Genomic DNA, 20,892 nt, shown 5'->3' on the forward strand with positions numbered 1-20,892 from the left:
CCCACCAACCCTCTCTCCAGGCTCTCCAGGCTGTCAGTGGGCTGGAGACACTGGAAGTGTCCATGTCTTCCATCAGTTCTGTAGAAAAACAGTGGAATCCGACTGACAGCCAACACCCTGAGGGAGATGTGGTGACAAAAGCAGCATCAGCCATGTTCTTCCCTGGCACCAAAGGTCAGCTGGCTCTGAGGTGGCCCAGCCATCTCCAATTAAATGTCCGCACGCTCCAGCACTTTGATTCTTTGGGATTTTTGCCCAAAAAACACACTGTGTTTTTTCTGTGGAACAATGCCTGGCTTGGAAAATGCTTTGGTTGTCAGGCACTGCTGCCATCAGCTCTCTCTGAATCATCCTTAACATCCACGGCAAGGACAGGCAAGGACCCACCCTGCTCATGCAGTTCAGCTCCTGGGCTGCACGGGGGAGATCCAGCTGGAGCACTGGGACTGTACAGGGCTGACCACAGAGTCACCAGGCTTGGAAAAGGCCTCAGAGGCCATCGTGTCCAACTGGGAACCCAGCAGTGCCCTGTTCCCCATTAACCACATCCCCAAGTGCCACATCCACATAGTTTATCAACATCTTCAGTCATGGAGACTCCAAACCTCCCTGGGCAGCCCCTGCCAAGGCCTGAGCACCCTTTCCATGCAGAAATTCCTCCTGCTCTCCAACCTGAGCCTCCCCTGGCACAGCTTGAGGCCGTTTCCCCTTGTCCTGTCCCTGTTCCCTGGCAGCAGAGCCCGACCCCCCCTGGCTCCAACCTTTTTCCAGGCAGTTGAAGAGAGTGAGAAGATTGCCCTGCTGCTGCTCTGCTTCTAAGAGGGAGTGAATGCTGGGGTGAGAAACATCCCAAATCCTACCTGGCCTACTCTTGCCAGTCTCATCCAGAGGAGCCAAAGATGCAGAAGATCCCCTCTGGTCGACTTTTGGGGTTATCTCTTGCAGTCATTAGGAAGGAACTATATTTTATCCCCCAGTTATTGCAAATCAACTGCTCCATTTTATATTTTCTGGATCTCAAAGCCCTCATCTGCCCTTTACTGTTTGATATGGAGAGCAAAGCAGTGTTTAGAAGTCTCCAGAATAATTTACAATCTAAACAAAGAAGGTGGGGGGAAAAGAGACTAATTAATTTGCCCCAAATGATGCAACAATGCAGAGGGTGAGCCAGTGAATAAATACCAGTGTGCCTTCATCCACTTGACTGGTGTCTCCTCTGGAAGTACCTCTAAGACAGGGATAATGATCAATCAAAGTCTCCCTGGGTGTAAGGAGGGCTCCAAGCAATGCTGGTGTTCCTCTGGCAGAGCTGCCAGGCTCCACAGCTCAGCTCAAGGCAGAGTGGCACTTTCATCTCCCTTTCTGCTCATGCCATCTGCTCTCTCTCCCTCTTTCTCTTTTTAATTTATTTTTGATTTTGTAGCACAGGCTGCAGCTTTATTCTGTAAAACTGTTCAAGTGTGACCTTTCCCTAAATACACAGGAAGGAAGTTTGTAAACCAGCTTGAAAACAGTGCTGGAATCATCCAGATTATGGTAATTAGACAAACAAAGATCAATATCAATCCACTCTAAAGCCACTAATTCTCAATCCATCTGAAATTCGAGCATCCACATCCAGCAACTTTTTAATTTTGCAAGGGGCACCATTGCTCTGTGCTGTCTTTCACCCTAAAGATATCCCATGTCACTGGAAAATGAGGTCCTGTGACACCTGCTAATTCCAGCTTGCATCACTGTCAACAAACCAAACACAAAGCACAGCTTGCAGAGTGTGACAATCCCTGAAAACCTTAGGAATCAACACTAGTCCTGCTCCCAAATATTTGAGAGTCTCCAAGCTGAACCAGAAACTTCTGGAGTTGTTTTAATTTCATTTTTGACATTGAGGAAAATAAGTAACTTCCTTTGCTGTCCCCAAAAGATTTTAAGAGCTTCATAACACTGTTCAAAGAATTTCCCATAAATGGAGCTGTGCTTTGGAAAGGAAAACCAGGCTGTCCAGATATTCCAAAGAGTTCACAGGGACACAAAACCTGGGTTATTCAGGTGTTGTCATCAAAAGGTATTCTGGGCTACGAGTCACTTTTACTGAAAGAGTTCTTCACTGTAGTGAAATAACATTCCCAGATGCTGGGATTAAACTGGAGCTCAGGGCAGGCTCAGGAATCCCACAATCCCAGAGTGGTTTGGGTTGGAAGGGACCTCAAAGCCCATCCAGTGCCACCCCCTGCCATGGGCAGGGACACCTTCCACTATCCCAGGCTGCTCCAAGCCCCAATGTCCAACCTGGCCTTGGACACTTCCAGGGATCCAGGGGCAGCCACAGCTGCTCTGGGCACCCTGTGCCAGAACCTCCCCAATATCCCTTCCAACTCTGTCCTTTGGCAGTGGGAACCCATCCCCCTTGTCCTGTCACTCCAGTTCCTGATGCAGGGTCCCTCTCCAGCTTCCCTGTATCCCTTCAGACCCTGGAAGGAGCTGTGAGGTCTCCATACACCCTTCTCCTCTCCAGGCTGAACATTCCCAGCTCTCCCAGCCTGGCCCCAGAGGGAAGCTGCTCCAGTCCCCTCAGCAATTTCTGGGCCCTCTCTGGACCTGCTCCACAGCAAGTTTGCCTCAACAGACACCTGCCTGCCCTGATCTGAAATTTCAGTCAGAAATGGACATGTTTTTATTTGCTACATTACCCAAAGTAATGCAACAAACACTGCACACCTCTGGAGGTAACTAAGAAACTGTAGGGAGCAGCAGGAACAATTTCTCTCTTGAGAAAAATACTTCAACAAAGGACTGTTATTAACTGCAAAGTTTGTTATTTTGCACTGGTCCTTCAGATTTCACATTTGTTTCAAGTGAAATACAAAATTAGGAGAAGAGATGCATGGTTTTGATGTTTTTCACTTCTTTAAGTGAGAAATATGCTAATACTCCAATCATGAGGACAAATAGAGTGCAGATAACGAATTTTTGTCTAAACTCCTTTACATAGCTGAGCAAGCCCATCTTTTAGGGCTTACTGAAGACAATTTATGTTCAATTTCTTCTTTCTGATTCTCTGCAGTCATTGGATTTGAAAATATCTGAACAAACACCACTACATTCTGCTGCTGATTATGTCACTACAGTGGCATAGAGATAACACTTTGCAACTTCTTGATATCCTGAAGCTGCTTGCCCTGATCTTATCACATCCTATTATTGTACAGATGTCAAATTCATGAACGCATTCTCTGTTACAAAATATAACAAACCTATCAGCCTGTGCCCCACTTTTTGGTTTGCTTTTGATCAGTTTTAAGACACTGAGGTCGATGCTACTGAATTGTCAGAGGGTAAATTTATGAAATGATGTTATTGTGGTGATAATAACCATCACCTGTACCTCTGATATTAAAGAGATCAAGTCTTGAGTTCTCTCATTCCTCACACAAATAGTGTAGAGGCCCAAAACACTCTCCAGGAAACTTAACTGAGAGTCCTGGTGATCCCAGTCCCAATTCAAGGGCATGAAATTTGTTTATCCAAATCACTGATATTTTCAAAAATTTCTGAAGGGAAAATTTCAAGCAAACCTTTCCTCACTATCACCGTCAGCCCAGATCTTTCCAGCTGGTGACAATCTGCTCAGAGAGTAAAATTCCACCACAACAGAGTATTTTTGTAGCTCTATTTTAGACTAGCCTTCAAGCAGGACTTTATTTTGTCATTAAAAATACCAGTTTTAGGGTGAAAGAATGAAGTCTTTACCTGTATTCATCCTGTGTGAAGCGTGGGATGACTGAGGGCTGCAGCACCGCAATTTCCACTGTGGTGGTGTTGGACTTCACTGGGTCCCCATCATCGTAGGCAATGACCACCAGCTACAAACAACACAGAAAATCAGACTCTGACTACACAAAAGAACATTTTTCATCCTGACTTCCAGCAGTTCTGGTATTTGGAGGGTCTAAAAAAATCAGACGTGGTTTTCTTTTGCTGTAAGTCAAGTGTTGTGTATGAACATAACAGAGGGAAAAGGTGACAGCCATCCTCAGGTTGAACCTCTGCTGGAAGATTTACAGAAACATGGTAAACTGGAGGAATTTCTTCCTGGAAAGGGTTGTTAAACATTGGAATGGGCTGCTCAGGGAGGTCTGGAGTCTCCACCCCTGGAGGTGTCCAAGAAACTGCTGGATGTGGCACTCAGTGCTCTGGCAGGGATTGGTCACAGGTTGGACCCCATGATCCTGAGGGCTTTTCCAACCTCAGTAATTCTGGGATTCTATAACTCCCAATAAAACAAACAGGAAGAGCCCTGGGTGAGAATTATCTGTTGCTGACATTAGTATCCAGAACCAAGGGCTCATGTTAGAACAAAAAAAATTAACATTACTTCCCACCCCCCTCCAAAAAGTCCTCTGCAGAAAGGAGATGCTGTAAGCTCAAATATGGACAAGACCAAATTACCTTCTTTTAAATGAGGCCTGTTATAAATATTGTGATTTTTAAAAATCTTTTCTCACGTCTATTTGTTGATTTAATCTGTGATTTTGTGCTGGCACAAGCATGTTCATTTGTTTTTAGCTTTCACATGGAATCTGCTTGCAAATGGATGTGACTCCAGCCCACTGAAGAAGGAACAATGAGCATTTTTCCAGTTTTCCCCCTAAATTTTTCCTTAATTCTGGAGATCACTACATGAGGCAGGTCTGCACTTCATTCTAGCAGGGAATTTTCAACTAATTTCTGCCAGTCCAAGCTATTCCACAATAACCCTTTTTTTTCCAGCCAGTATATCAGAAAAGTCACCAGTACAAGACATAATTGGAGAAATTATCCGGATGTTAAAGAGTGACTGGAAAAATTCCCAGAGGATTCAGCAGCAGACACAAGCCCAGTAGTCTCGAAGCAAATACCAACTCCAAGTGTTTCTATCACTGATTTCTGGAGTCTTCTCTGTGCTTTTTTCCTAATAATCCACATTTTCTGAAAAGTAATTCCCTGCTGAATGTCCCATTTACTGCCCTAATGTGAAGTAGTGTGGGATAGATCCTGCTTTTGGAAAACAGCCCCACAAAATAAGTACTAAGAAGTAAAAACAACAAGTGCAGCAATAGGAAAGTTCCACTCTGGTGATGTTAACCAAGAAAAAATCCTCTTCTCCCTTGGATTTTATTATATTCATTAGAAACTTAAAAGGACTTAAATTAGCACTGTCCTAAACGAGGGACTGCTCCAGCTCAAGTAGCCCCTGATGGGACACTCAGGAGTGGAAAACAGTGGACAGCTTTATTCCTTATAATGGAAAGCATGCAAATAAACCTCTCTTTAGCCCTCATTTCAGAAATAAATAACTGAAAGAGGAAAAAAACACCTTAATGGCTGTAAGGAAGTCTCCAAGTAGGGAAATTACATCAAACCCAAGATATTACGGATATAATTTTTTTTCCTTACTGACCCACTTTTATTTTCTTTTTTTTTACTACCACTTCCCTTCATAGATCTTAAAGGGCAGATGTTAAAATCATACCTTAATCCAAACTAATCGACTTCAGACTCTTTAGGACCAGTGACAACAAAATGAGAATTTAGGTTTCCTTAAAATCAATGTTTTTACATTAAAAGACTTATGAACAGGAGCTCCTGAACTATCCAGCTGTGTAGTAACTTTATTTACAAGATATCTTGCTCTTCTTACAAAGTTCTCCCCAGATTCTCCCCAAAAGCCCTGTGGAAAGTGAACTTGGGTAAAATGAGGGTTCCCCAAGCTGTCTCTCTATTTTCCCCACCCTCCCAACAGGTGCAACCACATCCATTGGAGACATTCCTGCAATCACAATGGCACAAAACACATGACAGGAGAAAAAGAAGGAAACAAAGGAGCAAACAGAATTGAAATTTTGCATGGAAATCCAGTGGAAGGTTGGATTTTATCTTGGTGGTCTTTTCCAGCTTTAATGATTCTGGGATCTTGCTATGCAATTGAAAAAACAAAAGAGAACTATGACAGCAAAAGGAATGCCAGCAAATTCAGGGAACATTTCCTGGCACTGCAGCTGAATTTGTACCTTGAACACTGTGCTGGGCTCTTCATTGAGGTTTACTCGGGTGACGACACGTCCTGAGTTTTCCTCTACATCAAAAATGCTGGCACTGTAGGGAAACTGGACAACATCCACCTTGTAGCGGACCTGACTTGCTGGGGTGCCCTGGAATGCAAAAAGAGGCAAATTGGATATTTTTGGGCTTTTATACACCTCCTGAAGGATTAAAATGCAACATTGGTAAGGTCATCACAAGCAGAACTTGCGGTTTGTCTTCCTCAGACCTGAGCAACCCATTCATTCCCCGAAAATACCTTCCATGACACCTGAGAGGTCCAGGAAGAAAAATCACCAGAGGTTTGGAAAGAAAAGGGCTGAACTCCCACCTACTTAAACCCAAAAATGTTTTCTAAAAATTGAAACTGAAGATGGGCATGGCTTAAGGTTAAAATACCTTTCAAAAATACTTTCACTTGGTATAAAACTCATTTAAGAAACTTGTCAGTGGTTAAAGAAAATGCTGTCTTGCAGGTGGATTTTAAGCAGTCCCAGAAGGAATCTTCCCCATGGTTTAGACCCTGCTTTGGTGACAAGGACTGAGCCCAGGTAGTCTCTGGTTGTGTCACAAAGCGTCTGAAACACCAAAGCAAAAGAGGAATCAGAAGGAGCATTGCCAGAAGGTTGAAGAGAGGAATTTTTCCCATCAGTATCTCAGCATTTTCTAATGGAAGGCTATTTACCCATTAAACTGTTTTAACACCACCTGCCTAAAAAATAATAACTATTAGAAAGATTTAGTTTTTTAGGGCATCCATTATTTTCCAACAATCCCATTTTTGAAAACACCTCAAGGGTCATTGAATCCAACCGTTAGCGCAGTGCTCCTGAGGCCAGCACTGACCCATGCCCCCAAGTGCCACCAGTCACATCTTTATTGAACACCTCCAGGGATGGGGACTCCAAACCTCCCTGGGCAGCCCCTCACAAGGCCTGAGCACCCTTTCCATGCAGAAATTCCTCCTGCTCTCCAACCTGAGCCTCCCCTGGCACAGCTTGAGGCCGTTTCCCCTTGTCCTGTCCCTGTTCCCTGGCAGCAGAGCCCGACCCCCCCTGGCTGTCCCCTCCTGTCAGGGAGTTGTGCAGAGCCAGAAGGTTCCCCCTGAGCCTCCTTTTCTCCAGGCTGAGCCCCTTTCCCAGCTCCCTCAGCCTCTCCTGGGGCTCCAGCCCCTTCCCCAGCTCCGTTCCCTTCCCTGGACACGCTCCAGCCCCTCCGGGGCTCTGTCGCCAGGAGGAGCCCAAAACAGACCCTAGGATTTGAGGTGCCAGCACAGGGGGACAGGCACTGCCTTGGCTTGCTGGCATCCAACAAATGATGGAGATAATCCTTAGCCCACTTCTTGTTGCTGATACATTTATGGAAACATTTTTTATTGTTTTTTATGGCTGTAGCCAGAGAAGTTCTAGCTGGGCTTTTGCCTTTTCTTTCCACACACTATATGGAACTGGATGTTTCTTCTCTGCATCTCCTGTAGGGTTTTGTCCCTGCCCGGTTTAATTTCCAGCAGACACCTGGTAGGCTGAAGTCCCTCAGGAGAACCAGGGTTTGCAATGGTCAAACATCTCCCAGCTACTTGTAGGATGTCTCATCTGTCTCTTCATCCACGCTAGGGGGTCTAGGACAGATTCCCTCTGATCCTCTTTGCACACTAATGTCTGAATAATGATTTTCCAGCCTGACAAAGTCTGGATACGGAGAGATTTAGGACATTTTACAAAATTCCAACTAAGTTATTTGCTAAATATATTTGGGAGTAGATTCAGAGAAACACTTCTGTCCTAGCAACAGCATGATTTAATTTTCTGAAAGCCTGAGTCTCGAGCTCAGATCAAGCTTTGACCTTTATATTGTGTTTAAACAGCCAAAACATTATTAATGGTAGATGGCTGATTTTCACCTGTATTCAATAATGTGCTTTGTTGGGATTTGGAATACATTCCATGTCCCATGCCAGCCACGAACTACATGGGAACAGAACATTTCCTTTTGCAAACAGCAATGGAAATGGCTACAAAAGTGGTTTGAGCTCACTAAGAGCTATCAGTGTTTTGCTGATCCAACAGAAGTAATTTGAGTGTTGCCTCTTGATGTTCTCCAAGGAATTCCAGCCGGGGCAGAGTTTATGAGGCCATCAGTAGCTTTAATCATCCCAGCTGGGTCTGCCAGGCATGTTTGAGTGCTGAGCAAATTAATAAATGATTGTGTTCATAGTTAAAAGCATTTCACATGTGCTAAAGAGGGCAAATCCTGGAAAAAGTGAGAAATTTCTGGGATCACGGTATTTCAGAGTTCATTATCAACTTTCCCCCTGGCATTCCCTGCTTCAGTCATTTTTCTTCAATGTTATAATTAAGAGCAAATTACCTGCTGAAATTCAGCCTATTTGGGTTTGGAGTAATGGCCTTAAACTTGCTTGGAAGACTAAGAATCCTCATCATCATTAAAGCTCCTCACACCAGGTAATTTGTGATTAAATAAACAAAAATCTCATCAGGTTATTGTTGCTCCTGATGTGATTATTAAGTACACTTTGCTCCTGTCACTTCAGAAAAATAACAAAACCAGGATTTATTTTTTATTTATGGTATTTTGGCACTGATGAAATTAGAAAAATCTCCAGAGAGATTTCCCAGGGAAATCTATTTAGATGCAAGTTTTAATTATCTGAAATATTAATCATCTTTCGCCTCTGTTCTAAATTAATTTAGATGCATTATTATGTCTGCAGCAAAACTTGAATCTAGCTGATAATATTCCCAAATAAACCACAGAGCAAGGATTGTGCTTGGCAGGCACCACATTCATTTTCTCCACAGTTTCCCTGAGATTCAGGACTAATATGAAACTTTAAAAAAGCTCATCCAGCTCAAATAATTTCTTCCATGGCTGCATGATTCCATAAGATTCCATTTGCTCATGGGAAATGCCATTTATTTCTGACACAGGTGACAGCTACAAACATGTCCCCAATATTGGTGAGGCTGTCCCTGGAAAAGGGGCCTTGCATGACGCACATGTGCACTGTCCAGATAACTCCCAGCAGGAAAATTGTAATGGAATAAAGCCAGGGGAAATGGGGAGAAAGGAAACACCATGATTATTGGGGATTTTCATGCGTGTTTCTGCAAGTAACTCCAGAGGAAGCCAGGAATTGCTACTTCCACTCTCCAGGAGAGGAAGGCTGGAGCACCTCTGCTAGGAAGACAGGAAAAGATATTTGGAATGTCCAGCCTGGAGAAGAGAAGACTCCAGGGAGACCTTCGAGCTCCTTCCAGTGCTTAAAGTGGCTCCAGGAGAACTGGAGAGGGACTTGGGACAAGGGATGGAGGGACAGGACACATGGAATGGCTTCCCACTGCCAGAGGGATACTGGGAAGGAATTGTTCCCTGGGAGAGTGGGCAGGCCCTGGCACAGGGTGCCCAAAGAAGCTGTGGCTGCCCCTGGATCCCTGGAAGTGTCCAAGGCCAGGCTGGACTTTGGGGCTTGGAGCAGCCTGGGATAGTGGAAGGTGTCCCTGCCCATGGCAGGGGGTGGCACTGGATGGGCTTCAAGGTCCCTCCCAACCCAAACCACTCAGGGATTCAAACTGGTAACAGACAGAAAACCCCAGACAGAATTTCTTGGCCCAGGAACGAATGGGGGAAAATGGATTTCACTTTCATTGGAAGTCAACAGGTGAAGATCTCAGGTGTGCCTGGATTTCACCCCTAAGGACCAGTATGGAATGGCAGCATCATGAACACAGCGTTATTTTCCAGGTCTCTCTCCATATATTATCTCCATATGTAGATTTCAACTCAAATCTGAATCATTTATATAACAAGGAGTTCAATCAGGAAAGTTTTATAAAGCTAGTTCTATGAAAAAATTAGAAAGTGGTGCTAAAACCCCCCAAATTTACAGGCTTTTGTAACTTACTCAAAGCAACCATAGAAGATTGGACAGTCAAGAGCAGGTGCATGAGTTTGGTGGGTCTTACACCGGCTTAGGGATGTGAATAGTACACTCGTGTAAATTCACCCTAATTTCATTCACATAAACCCTAAAATTTGAAGGATTTCTCTCTTTAGTAGGTAACTCAACAAGAGGGCCTGAAATTCTGAATTTTTAACTCTCACAAGCTGAATACATAAATCCCCATCAACTTCTAAAGCCTTGAGATAAAATTACTTGATGAACTCCTGGAATTTGCAGCATGTGTCCCATATCGTAATCTCCAGCAGCCACTGACCTTCCACAGGAAGAGCTTCTAAAAGATAAGGTCTGGCCCACCTGAAAATGGTTTTACCTCCAACTAAAATGCAGTGAAATCTTTAATTAAATATCTAATAGCTTCTTAGTTTTAGTGAGTGCATGGAAGACAATGACAATTACTCCCAATTTGACAAATGGGATCCACTGAAGGAAAGCCTCAGGAGGTGTTAGGAGAATGGATAAAGCATTAAATGGGATGTTCTGGAGCTCTGGAAGCTGGCTGCTCATTAAAACTAGTGGTTTGCATCTGTTTCTATTAATATCTCCAGTAAAAAAGAAAGGCAGGATATGGAGGGGAATTGCCCATGGCTGAAATATCCCAGCTTTTACAGTGATAACCATTATAAAAAAAGGGATATAGAGGAAAGAAACCACTTCTTTTTATGTCAGTCCTGGGAATCACCTCTGAAAAATAAACTGAACATTTATCAAACAGCTCCTGGTGCTCTCCTGCCCACATTTTTGGAGGATTAAGAGCTTTGAGGCCACTCAGAATCACTTTTTCATCTCTCATTACCAGGCCACTTCAGTGAGGCATAAAATGTTCACCAGGAAGAAAATTCCCCTTGTCTCAAAGGGATTTATCCAACACTAATCCAGGCTGATGATTTCTTCAGCTACAAAGGATGATCTAAATGCCCAAAAAAGAGATGATTGGCTGTATGTGCTGCTGTGAGACTGAGGACTGTGCCAGCAACATCCAGAAGTGCAGGAGACTGAGCCAGGTACTGGCTTTGTCCAGGCTTTGGAATCTTTCCCTGAAAAGGCTGGGAAATATCTAAGAGAACCCAAATCTGAACACATGTGTGTTAACTAAAGTAAAGAAGGACTTGAAAGGAAATATTTTCATAGAGGTGCTTCTCCCCCTTTACTCTGCTCAGGTGAGACCCCACCTGGAATTCTGTGCACAGTTCTGGTGCCTCCAACATAAGAAGGTCATGGGAGTGTTGGAGAGAGTCCAGAAGAGGCACCAGGACGATCAGAGGGATGGAGCAGCTCTGCTGGGAGGAAAGGCTGGGAGAGCTGGGATTGCTCAGCCTGGAGAGGAGAAGCTTTGGGGTGACCAAACTGTGGCCTTCCAGTGCCTGAAGGAGCTACAGGAGAGATGGAGAGAGGCTCTGTACAAGGGCTAGAGGGACAGGACACAGGGAATGTCTTCCCACTACCAGAGGGCAAGGATAGATGGGATATTGGGAAGGAATTGTTCCCTGGGAGGGTGGGCAGGCCCTGGCACAGGGTGCCCAGAGAAGCTGTGGCTGCCCCTGGATCCTTGGGAGTGTCCAAGGCCAGGCTGGGCATTGGGGCTTGGAGCAGCCTGGGAGAGTGGAAGATCGTGTCATTCCAACCCCTCCCACAGGCAGGGACACCTCACACAGTTCTCTCTGTCTTAGTTTTATCCCATTTCTGTTCCTATTGTGGGCAGCCAGGCAAAGCCAGATGGGAATTGCTCTGGGAGCACAAATCCAGCCAAGGCTGTTTGGGTGCTCCTGCTCAGCTGGAATTCCAGGGATGTATTGGAGCCAGAACTTCCCTGCATGGGGCTCACCAGTTGTCCTGGTCACAGGATCCAACAGCCTAAACTTACCCATTCCAAGGGACTACAAAACCCCAATAAACTGAAAATTCCTTAAGCTGCAGCTGGACATCACCTCTGGAAAGGAAGCTCAAGCTGATGTGTGAGGGAAAACTCAGAATTAAAGGGATTATTCACATGGAAAAAGTGCTCAGCTGCCTCAATAATTCCAGTTGCAATGTGCTTAAAATCAAGGATTTTTATTCTTATAAAGTTTACCAGTTATTTAGGAAGAACTGAAGCTGTTTCCAAGCTTTTCCTTGGCAGACACGGCTCTACTTTATCCCCATCATTCTCTCTGGCCTGGTTTTGTTGTTTTTTGCTTAATATTTCCTGTTTATACCTGGAATTAGGTAGAAGCTCCTCTGGGAATGGCAGGGTGAGCAACTTTAAGATCCACCAAGTAATTTGAAAAATAATTTAAGTAATTTGAAAGATTATTTATGTATTTATATAAAATGTTACTAGAAAAATGTAGAAAAATCCACTGTAGATTGTTCCAAACAACCAAAGGACAAAATGTTGATTTACCAGATTTCATAAAAACAAAATTTTCAGGTAAAACCTTCCAGATTTCAATGACCACAAGGGTGTTTCAAGTTTACAATACATGCAAAAGTAGCTGCTAAAACATAATTTACATTCTCAGTCACTACAAATAAAAAAGGAATTAAAACTAAAAAAGAAAGGAGCAACTGGTAAGAATTTAAAGTGACATTTACTCAAAACAGCCCTGCAAATCTTTCTGTGGCCTTTAGAGAAAAGCTCTGGGTTTTATGTTTTAATTGACATTTCATCAAGGGCCTGAAGAATAACTATCAGAGGTCTCTGATGCCTTCAGGCCAAGAGGTTTTGACCACTTTGAAATCCACAGGTTGACATAAAGACATTACAAAATACCTCTGAGGAAGTGCTTGATTCTGGCACAAATTATTTCTGTTTTCACTGAGCAACTCTTTATAATAATCAGAAATCTGTGGAGTTTTTGAAGCAAACCCCATCTTCTTATCAACAGTACATTCTAATGATGGTCTCAGGTTTTAAGCACCAGTAAAATTACAAAAATCCCACATTTTCACCCTCAGATTTGTTCACATGGATACACATTCCTACGTGGAAGATACACAGAGTTGTAAATAACTTAGTGAGGGTTTGATGTGAGGACTTTTTTTTAAAACCAAGAGATGCTTTCATCTTCATCTCCAATAAATGAAGTTCTGTTGGATTAACTTAACAATAAAAGCTCACTCTTACCCCTATATGCTATAAATTCCTAAATAATTTAGGAAACACACAGAGAACAATGGTGTCATTCACCTTTCTCCTAAATTAATACTTGTTTATTAATATGGAGAGTCCACCTCCTTCTCCTTCCCCCAAACCTGCTCTTCTGCTCCTGGAAAAATTTAGATTTGCCTTATCTGCAGAAAAATCCCACACAGGTGCTGGCCCCTTCCAGCTGATCCTCACAGCATTCATATTAATTTGACAGTGTTGGAATTTGCTGAAAACAATGGTTGTCTCTGAGGAGCTGATTAGGTCTGAACAGCTTTTATTGCAGATGATGGAAAAATCTGGCTGGGCTTTTATTCTGGATATGGGAATTACATACATTACTTGCAAAATAACAACAGGAAAAGTTAAGCCTGGAGACTTCAAATTAGTTGGGCTCTTATAAACAGGCATATTTCAAAGCTACAATTATTTTTTTAATAGATACATATTTCTTTCCCTAAACTGATAAAAGAAATGTATTAGTACCCTGCAAATAAGATCCTAACAGGTTTAAAACCCCCAAATCACACAAATAAAATAGTGTTGATAACTAAGAATATTCCATCCCTTAAGGCAAGTTTAGAGCAAGGTCCCCTTGCTGAGCAGAGTAAAGGTTCTGTGCTTTTAAACCAAATTTCCAGTGAATTCATATCAAATACTTTGTGACACAATTTAATGTCAAAGCCAGCTTCAAATAAATAGAGATTTTCCAGTAGCACAGGCTGGCTCAGGCATAAGAAAAAACAGCTATTTATGCCTGGTAGTTTTACTTTTAAAATAAAAATGATGAAGGGCAAAAGTACCAGCCATTATTTTAAAAAAGAAAACTCCTTTCAAAACCTCCTTTAAAAGCTTTCCTCCATAGCTGTCTGACTTTTATGGCCCTTGCATTTATTAGACGCTTCAGGGTAACTTCATTTTTAAATCTTCATAAACATCAACAGGTGTTCATGTGATAGGGAAAAAATGTTATAAAACGTTCAGTAGGATTTGGGGCTGTTAAATGAAAAATGAAATAACTTTGCATTGGAAATGCTGATTGCACAGGACTAAGGATTATAAATGTACTTTATCAGAACTATTTTGTTTCCCCTCAGTGATCTCTTAGTCTTCAAAACTTAGACACAGCAATTATAAAATGGAGATTTTATGAGAACGGGCAAAGAGAGCCCAAAATATCTCATTGTATGGCAACAATATTTATTTAATGTTAAATAAAAGCTGCCTAAACCCCAATCACACCACATTTAGCTAAGCTGTACCTGATTGGTGTCCAAGCACTTCATCAGCTTTTAATGTGCATGGCACATTCCCCCTGAACTCTTCCCCCTAAGGATTATTCTCCTTATGCCAAACACTGGCAATTAAAAATTAAACCTGGCTGGCAGAACAGCTCTGGCTTTTCCTGTCCTCAGAGAATCATCTGGTCACTGATGTTCATCAGGCTCTGATGACAGAAATTGACATCAAACTTCAGAACAGGCAATGAGTCAGAGGTGTGTGCCCAGCTCTGTTACTCGAGGGCTTTAGCGGCAGAAAAAAACCAGGGAACAGCAGAAAAAAGCAGGGACAAAAATAAACTTTATCCCCAAAACAAGTACCCTGGGTTCAAATATTGCCCATGGAATGTGCAGCTGGTGAGCTCTGCAGTCCCACATCAATCTGGGATGGCTCAGCTGGGAAGTGCACAGTGACTGTGACATCAAACAGCGACAACCTCACAAAACCGTGGTTTCTTTCCTCTTGAACTACCCCAAAGACAGGCACAGCACCCCTTCCTGCCTGTTCCTCTCATTCTCTGAAGCTGGATAAAGAGCTTTCCTAAAGCCTCTCTAACAGACAAGAGCTGTAGCATTGATTTTCCAGCTCCAGGAGGCAGCCTTGGAAATGCAGCCTCTGTCCTGAACAGCAAAGCCAGGCTGACATGAAACAAATGTAGGAGTTACTCCTCTGCGAAGCTCCTCATAGTCTGAGTCAATGAGAGAGCAGGGGCACTTCGGAGGGTTTGAGTTTCCTCCCTCTTGGGTGTGGAATATTAACAGATTTTCCTTACCGGGGGATCCTGATCCTCAGCTGAGACCGTGGTGATAACAGTGCCCTTGACTGCATCAGGAGCAACCATTCCCCTGTAGAGCTTCTGGCTGAACACTGGCGAGTAATCATTCATATCCTGCAAAAAACAGAATTCAGAGTTTAGTCCTGGAGTTCCAACAAAATTCCAGATGCATTCACAAATGTTTTTGTTGAGTCTCTCCCTCCCTCCATAGGGATTGCCATTCCCAGTCTCTCCCGATTCTATTACTCCTGCACAAAACGAGGGGGGAAGGTGCTGAAGATTCCCAAAAAAATGGATGTGGGACTGCTCTGCAGAAGGGAATTCTGCAGGAAAACACAGCCCCACAAGAGCCCAGAGCAGAGAATTTCACACCACCTTCTTCTGTGGCAGCAGGTTCAACTCATTTTCCAAAAGGAATGAGATGCTCTGGCTTGATGATGTTTGTTACCTCTAATATCCAATAAATTAAGGGGAAATAAAATTTCCTTTGTAAGACAAAAGGGCATTTGCACAAATTCTTGTGCCTGAGATAGATCTTAAATATCTTGCAGGGTCATCCAGAGTGACTTCTATTTGTGTAGAGATTAAAAATAAACTCTGGTTTTTATTTTTCCTTTCATAAAACAAGATGTCTACCAAAACACTTTTTTCCAATTAAAGTTTATCCTTCTCTAGAAAGTCTTTTGGTTTGTGGTATATTGCAGTCAGACCATTCTGTCACTCATTTAATGTTGTGTGTTATTAACTGGGACATGCCACTTGGTCCAGTGGAAGGTGTCCCTGCCCATAGCAGGGATGGAAGGAAATGGGCTTTAATGACCTTTCCAACACCAACCAGTCCATGATTCTGTGGGAATCTGGAAGCAGAGATTTGAATCCAAGAAGTGTTTTTCCCAGAGCAGTGAAGGAGGAGGAAAAGAGGGTTTAACACCCAGCTATTAAATATTTACATTTTTAACTTAGTGAGGCACAAGCATGAAAGGTCCCTTGGTGTCCCCATAAACCAAAAAACCATGTCCCTGTGTACAGTGACATTTACAAGGCTATTTTATTCTGGGAATGCTGCACGGCAGGGATTTTTCTCCTGCTCTAGCTGTGTTTGACCAGTCCCCACCTTTGGGGGGCACCTGGGTTAGTATCAGTGCATTACAGCAAGTGACTGTCTTAATGAGTTTTAAATTACGTATTGATTTCCTTCTTAGTGCCTTCCCTCTCCTCCTGCTTTGTTTCTCCTCTTTGGCATTCCCAGATGACAGTCTCACTTCCCAACATTTTTGTTCAGCATTTTCATACTCCTTGCAGACAGGACAGTGTTTGTTTCCTACCAATCTTTTGCCTAAATAACAGCCCTGTGTAAGTCTTGGGAATGAGCTGTGTCCTGCTCAGAGAATAAGGAATGTGGTGGGGGAGTGGGATCATGCACATGCCGAGGGTGACAGCTGAGTTAACGAGCTGGCATCAAGAAAACCCTTTACAGGTATTAGCCTGGTTTTGAAGGTGCAAATGTGGATTCTCAAGAAAACTAAAATTAAACCATCTCTCCCAATTTGCTTTTTGTGCTTCATCCTTATCTTTGTGCAAGGGAGGGATGTCAGGATCCTGTAGTGCTTTTGTGCTGCCCCATGGGAGCAAGGAGGAACAAAACCAAGAAAAAGTGGTAGATAAATAGTATCTATGGTAGTAGGGAGACAGCTTTGGTAGTGAGATGCTTTGCCTTTTGCTCTGTTTTGTAAATAATCTGTATAAAAATAGAATAAATCTGCAGCCAGATAAGCAGTGACACAAAGGCTGGTTTGTAGTTATCTATAAATATGTGACTGTTATTTCCTTACTGTCAAAATAGGCAGCCCAGGTATTTGAAAGTGAGAAATATGGAGAATACATTACTCAGATCTCCCATTTCTATATTTTGGAGCATGTCTGACCGTTAATAGGAACCTGGATTTGAGTTAATGGCAGACAGGATTTATGTGATTGGAGGAGTGAACTGGAGAAGGTTTTAAGATGCTGCAGTTTGGCCCCACTTGTGGGATTATGCCTCAGATTTAAAAGGTGATTTCATGACTACTTACAACCACTTTGTGGGGGGTTTACTGCCCCATTCCTGAACCTGAGCTTAAGGATTGCACTCATGTGCTGCATCCACTTCTGTGCAAGGGTTAGAGGTGTTTCAAGAAGCCATCAGATGCAATATTCAATTATTTCCTGTTTACAAGCAAAACACGTCTGGGGCTTTGGTCTCAGCTCAGAAGAAAGCCCAGGACTTCCTCTAAATAGATGTTGTCCAAAGTCTCTCTATGCTGAATACCTGAAAACTCCATCTCTGCATCTGTCCAGCATTAAATTCTCTTTTTTGGGTAGGATATTAGGAAGGAATTGTTCCCTGGGAGGGTGAGGAGGCCCTAGAATAGAATTCTCAGAGAAGCTGTGGCTGCCCCTGGATTTCTGAAAGTGTCCAAGGCCAGGCTGGACAGGGCTCGGAGCAGCCTGGGACAGCGGAAGGTGTCCCCGCCCATGGCAGTGGGTGCCAATGGATGGGCTTTGAGGTCCCTTCCAACCCAAACCATTCCATGACTCTGGAATCCTGTGACTGTGGGGGCACAGTTTTTGAGGCTGGAATGGAGCAGATCATGCCCATGACATCTTGAGCTGTTCCCAGAACATATAATGGGCTTTTTTTCTATGCTCCAACAAAATCAGCTCCAGGCTGTATTCCATTCTCAGGGGTGCTGCTTTGTGCTCAAAAATCAGTAGTTTCTTTTTGTGAGTCTGCTAGTATCAAGGTTCCTACTCAACTCTATCTAAGTGGAAATCAATATTCCCTTGCTATGAAACCCATGTCTGAGCTAATAAATGCATATCAGGCCTTTACAGCCACTTTGCAGTCTATAGCCTTTTATGACAAGTGTAATAAATGGGGGGAAAAAATGTATTTTTAGAGCCATCTCCTCTTCCACTCATGTTGAATGTCCAATCCCACAAAGGGAAAGAGTGAAGAGGTTTCCTTCAGAACACAGCATGGGAATTCCCCAAACTTCCCACTCTTCCCACAACTCTAGGTCTGGATCTGAAGTTTTCTGCTGTCATTTTGTTTTGAACATCTGCCACTTCAGTCTATGTGCACACTCCCAGAGCTGGTGGCTCTGGGAATGCTTCCTCCAAGTGCTGAATAGTTACCTGCAGTCTGGAGACTTGCAGGGGAGCATTTACCTTTCCTATAATTGTGGAACTCCTTTCTAGGGAAAGCAAAGGAGTGGTTTGGTATCACTGTACTTGAAAATTCCTATTCCTCTGGTGAAACCTTTAACCACAGAAAGTTCTCACTCAACACCTGATTGAAAAACAAAACTCCAAGATATTTTATTGCTAAAAAAACAGAACAGAAACTCCATAAGGCTACAAGATGCCATGGCCCTAAGGACATTCATAGCCGTGAAAAACATAGAGGAGCCTTCCCCAGACCACACCACCTGCTATGGAACCAGGATCCCATTTTAATCCTTCCCCAGAGATGCCAAAGGGTTCAATATGCATTTTACACATGATAGTCTAAAAAAATACATTTTAGAGTTCTTCAGAAACAATGTCCCTGGATGTGAAGCGACACAGACAGAGTGGAAACAACTGAAAATATGAGCTCTGAACTTCAGAAAACAATTTGCTCAGAGGGGAGTTTATTTTTCTGCATGAAAATCAAAGTGTTATTCAACTCTAATTCCTTTATGGGAAGATTATCTTTGCCCCTTTCCTTAAATGTCTCCCATGCCATGAGGCCCTGGCACAGGTTGCCCAGAGCAGCTGTGGCTGCCCCTGGATCCCTGGAAGTGTCCAAGGTCAGACTGGATGGGGCTTGGAGCAGCCTGGGATAGTGGAAGATGTCCCTGCCCATGGCAGGGAGTGGAACCGGATGAGTTTTAAGGTCCTTTCCAACCCAAACCAGTCTGGGATTCCATGAAATACCTGATTTCACCAGATACTGGAATATCAAGAACTTCAAGTCCCTTCCCAATTTTAGGTATTCTTTGGCCTCTCATAATGAACAGACTTCAATAACACCAAATTCAAACCCTCGTGATGATTCTGATATGGCCAAAGCAGCCCCTTGAATTTTGTCTTTGAGTGGGTGCAGAGCTGCTTTACATAGGGCTTTGTCTGAAGCTGCACAGAACAGGGCCTTGCTCACATAGCACAACTGGATCTCATTCCCATTCAGTGCTCTGAAAGCCCTAAAGTAGCTCATCCTATCAATTAAGGGATATTATTCATGATGGAATACACGAGGCAATAAATGACTGGCAGACGATTGAACTGATCAGTTGAGAAGGAAGGAAAGAAATAAATCTGTTTACCAGCTCTGTAGCCCAACCCCAGGCCTGTTATTCAATTAGCGTTACCAGAAATGAGAAATATTTTGGAGGCAATCCAGCTGATTTTTTTAACCTTCCTTTAAGTTTTCTGATGCTGCTCTGTTCTTTAAATGGGAAAAGATGTTCATTGTGTGGCTCTTCCTGCTGCCCCCAGGATTCCCAAGACACTCTGCTGGCTCAGTGTCCCCCAGGTCCTTCCTCTCCAGCAGAGGCCCCCCAGCCTGTCATGGTGCCTGGGGTTCTTCTCCCCAGTCATTGAGGAACAATTTAGACAATCCTGGGCCCAGTATTGAGCCCTGGGGACACCCCCAGTGACAGCCACCAACCACACCCTGTGCTACTGACCACCACCCCGTAATCAGCCAGTTCTCAATCACCTCACTGCCCCCTCATCCTCATTTTTTTGGCATTGTTAGAACTGGAACCCTCTGTTTTTAGCTATTCTTATTGCTCTCTCACTTTGAATTCTTCACTCAAGACAATGGCTTCATTCCACTACACGACGTCCTTGAAAAACTCCAAAGCAAACCCATCCTCAACTCAGAAAGAGGAGAAAAGCACTTCTACAAACAAGAAAGAAGCAAAACAATACATAAATAATGCTGGTAATAAGAAGAGGAGGACACAGCATAAAACATGCAGAGGCCTTACAGGCCCCATGGTACAGAAATCCTCTTTATTTGTGTTTTGGAACACATTACTAAAGAGCAACTGTTTCTGTTAACAAACCCTATTACCACAGCAGTTGCATCCAAATGCTCAATCCTAATAATTTGAACTGCAAGGGTTTTGCTTTTTCCAGTACTGGGAATCATCTGGATTGTGAGGGAATGTGTGTGGGTACAACAAAAAGCAGAACAAACTCAGCCCTCCCAGACCCCCTGTGGCTTCTAGCAGCTTCAGGGGAAAAGTTAAGAAAGCAGTCAAATTAACCTGAGAACAGGGAAAAGAGAAAAATCTTGGTCTGTTTGAGGTGGTGGGAAGAAATCAGTGCCACTTAGATTATTCTTCCTTGGAAATACTTGAATGGATGCAAGAATTATCATTCTGTGACTCCCTGAGAGCAGCTGGAGTCAGGTGGGGATCAGGTTCTTCTCCCGGGGAACAACAACAGAACAGAAGGAAACAACTTCAAGCTGTGCCAGGGGAGGTTCAGGTTGGATATTAGGAAAGATTTCTTCACCCAAAGGGTGGCCAGATATTGGAAGGGGCTGCCCAGGACAGAGGTGGGGCTACAATTCCTGGAAGTGCTCCGAAGATGTGTGGATGTGGCACCTGGGGA

General features: G+C 43.4%; 1 protein-coding gene across 21 annotated transcripts in view; it reads right to left on the reverse strand.

Annotated features, from left to right (window-relative positions):
- PCDH15 (protocadherin related 15) overlaps nt 1–20,892 on the reverse strand; it is a 643,743-nt gene that overhangs the window by 68,971 nt on the left and 553,880 nt on the right. For all 21 annotated transcript variants that reach the window (XM_088168755.1, XM_088168758.1, XM_088168745.1 and 18 more), the window contains 3 exons: nt 15,241–15,357; nt 6,051–6,191; nt 3,751–3,863 (listed from right to left, as the gene is read on the reverse strand). In XM_088168755.1, coding sequence (XP_088024881.1) covers nt 3,751–3,863; nt 6,051–6,191; nt 15,241–15,357 — 371 coding nt within the window. The remainder of the gene's footprint in view (nt 1–3,750; nt 3,864–6,050; nt 6,192–15,240; nt 15,358–20,892) is intronic.

This window comes from Sturnus vulgaris, chromosome 8, assembly GCF_052056855.1.
Source record: "Sturnus vulgaris isolate bStuVul1 chromosome 8, bStuVul1.hap1, whole genome shotgun sequence".
NCBI lineage: Eukaryota > Metazoa > Chordata > Aves > Passeriformes > Sturnidae > Sturnus > Sturnus vulgaris.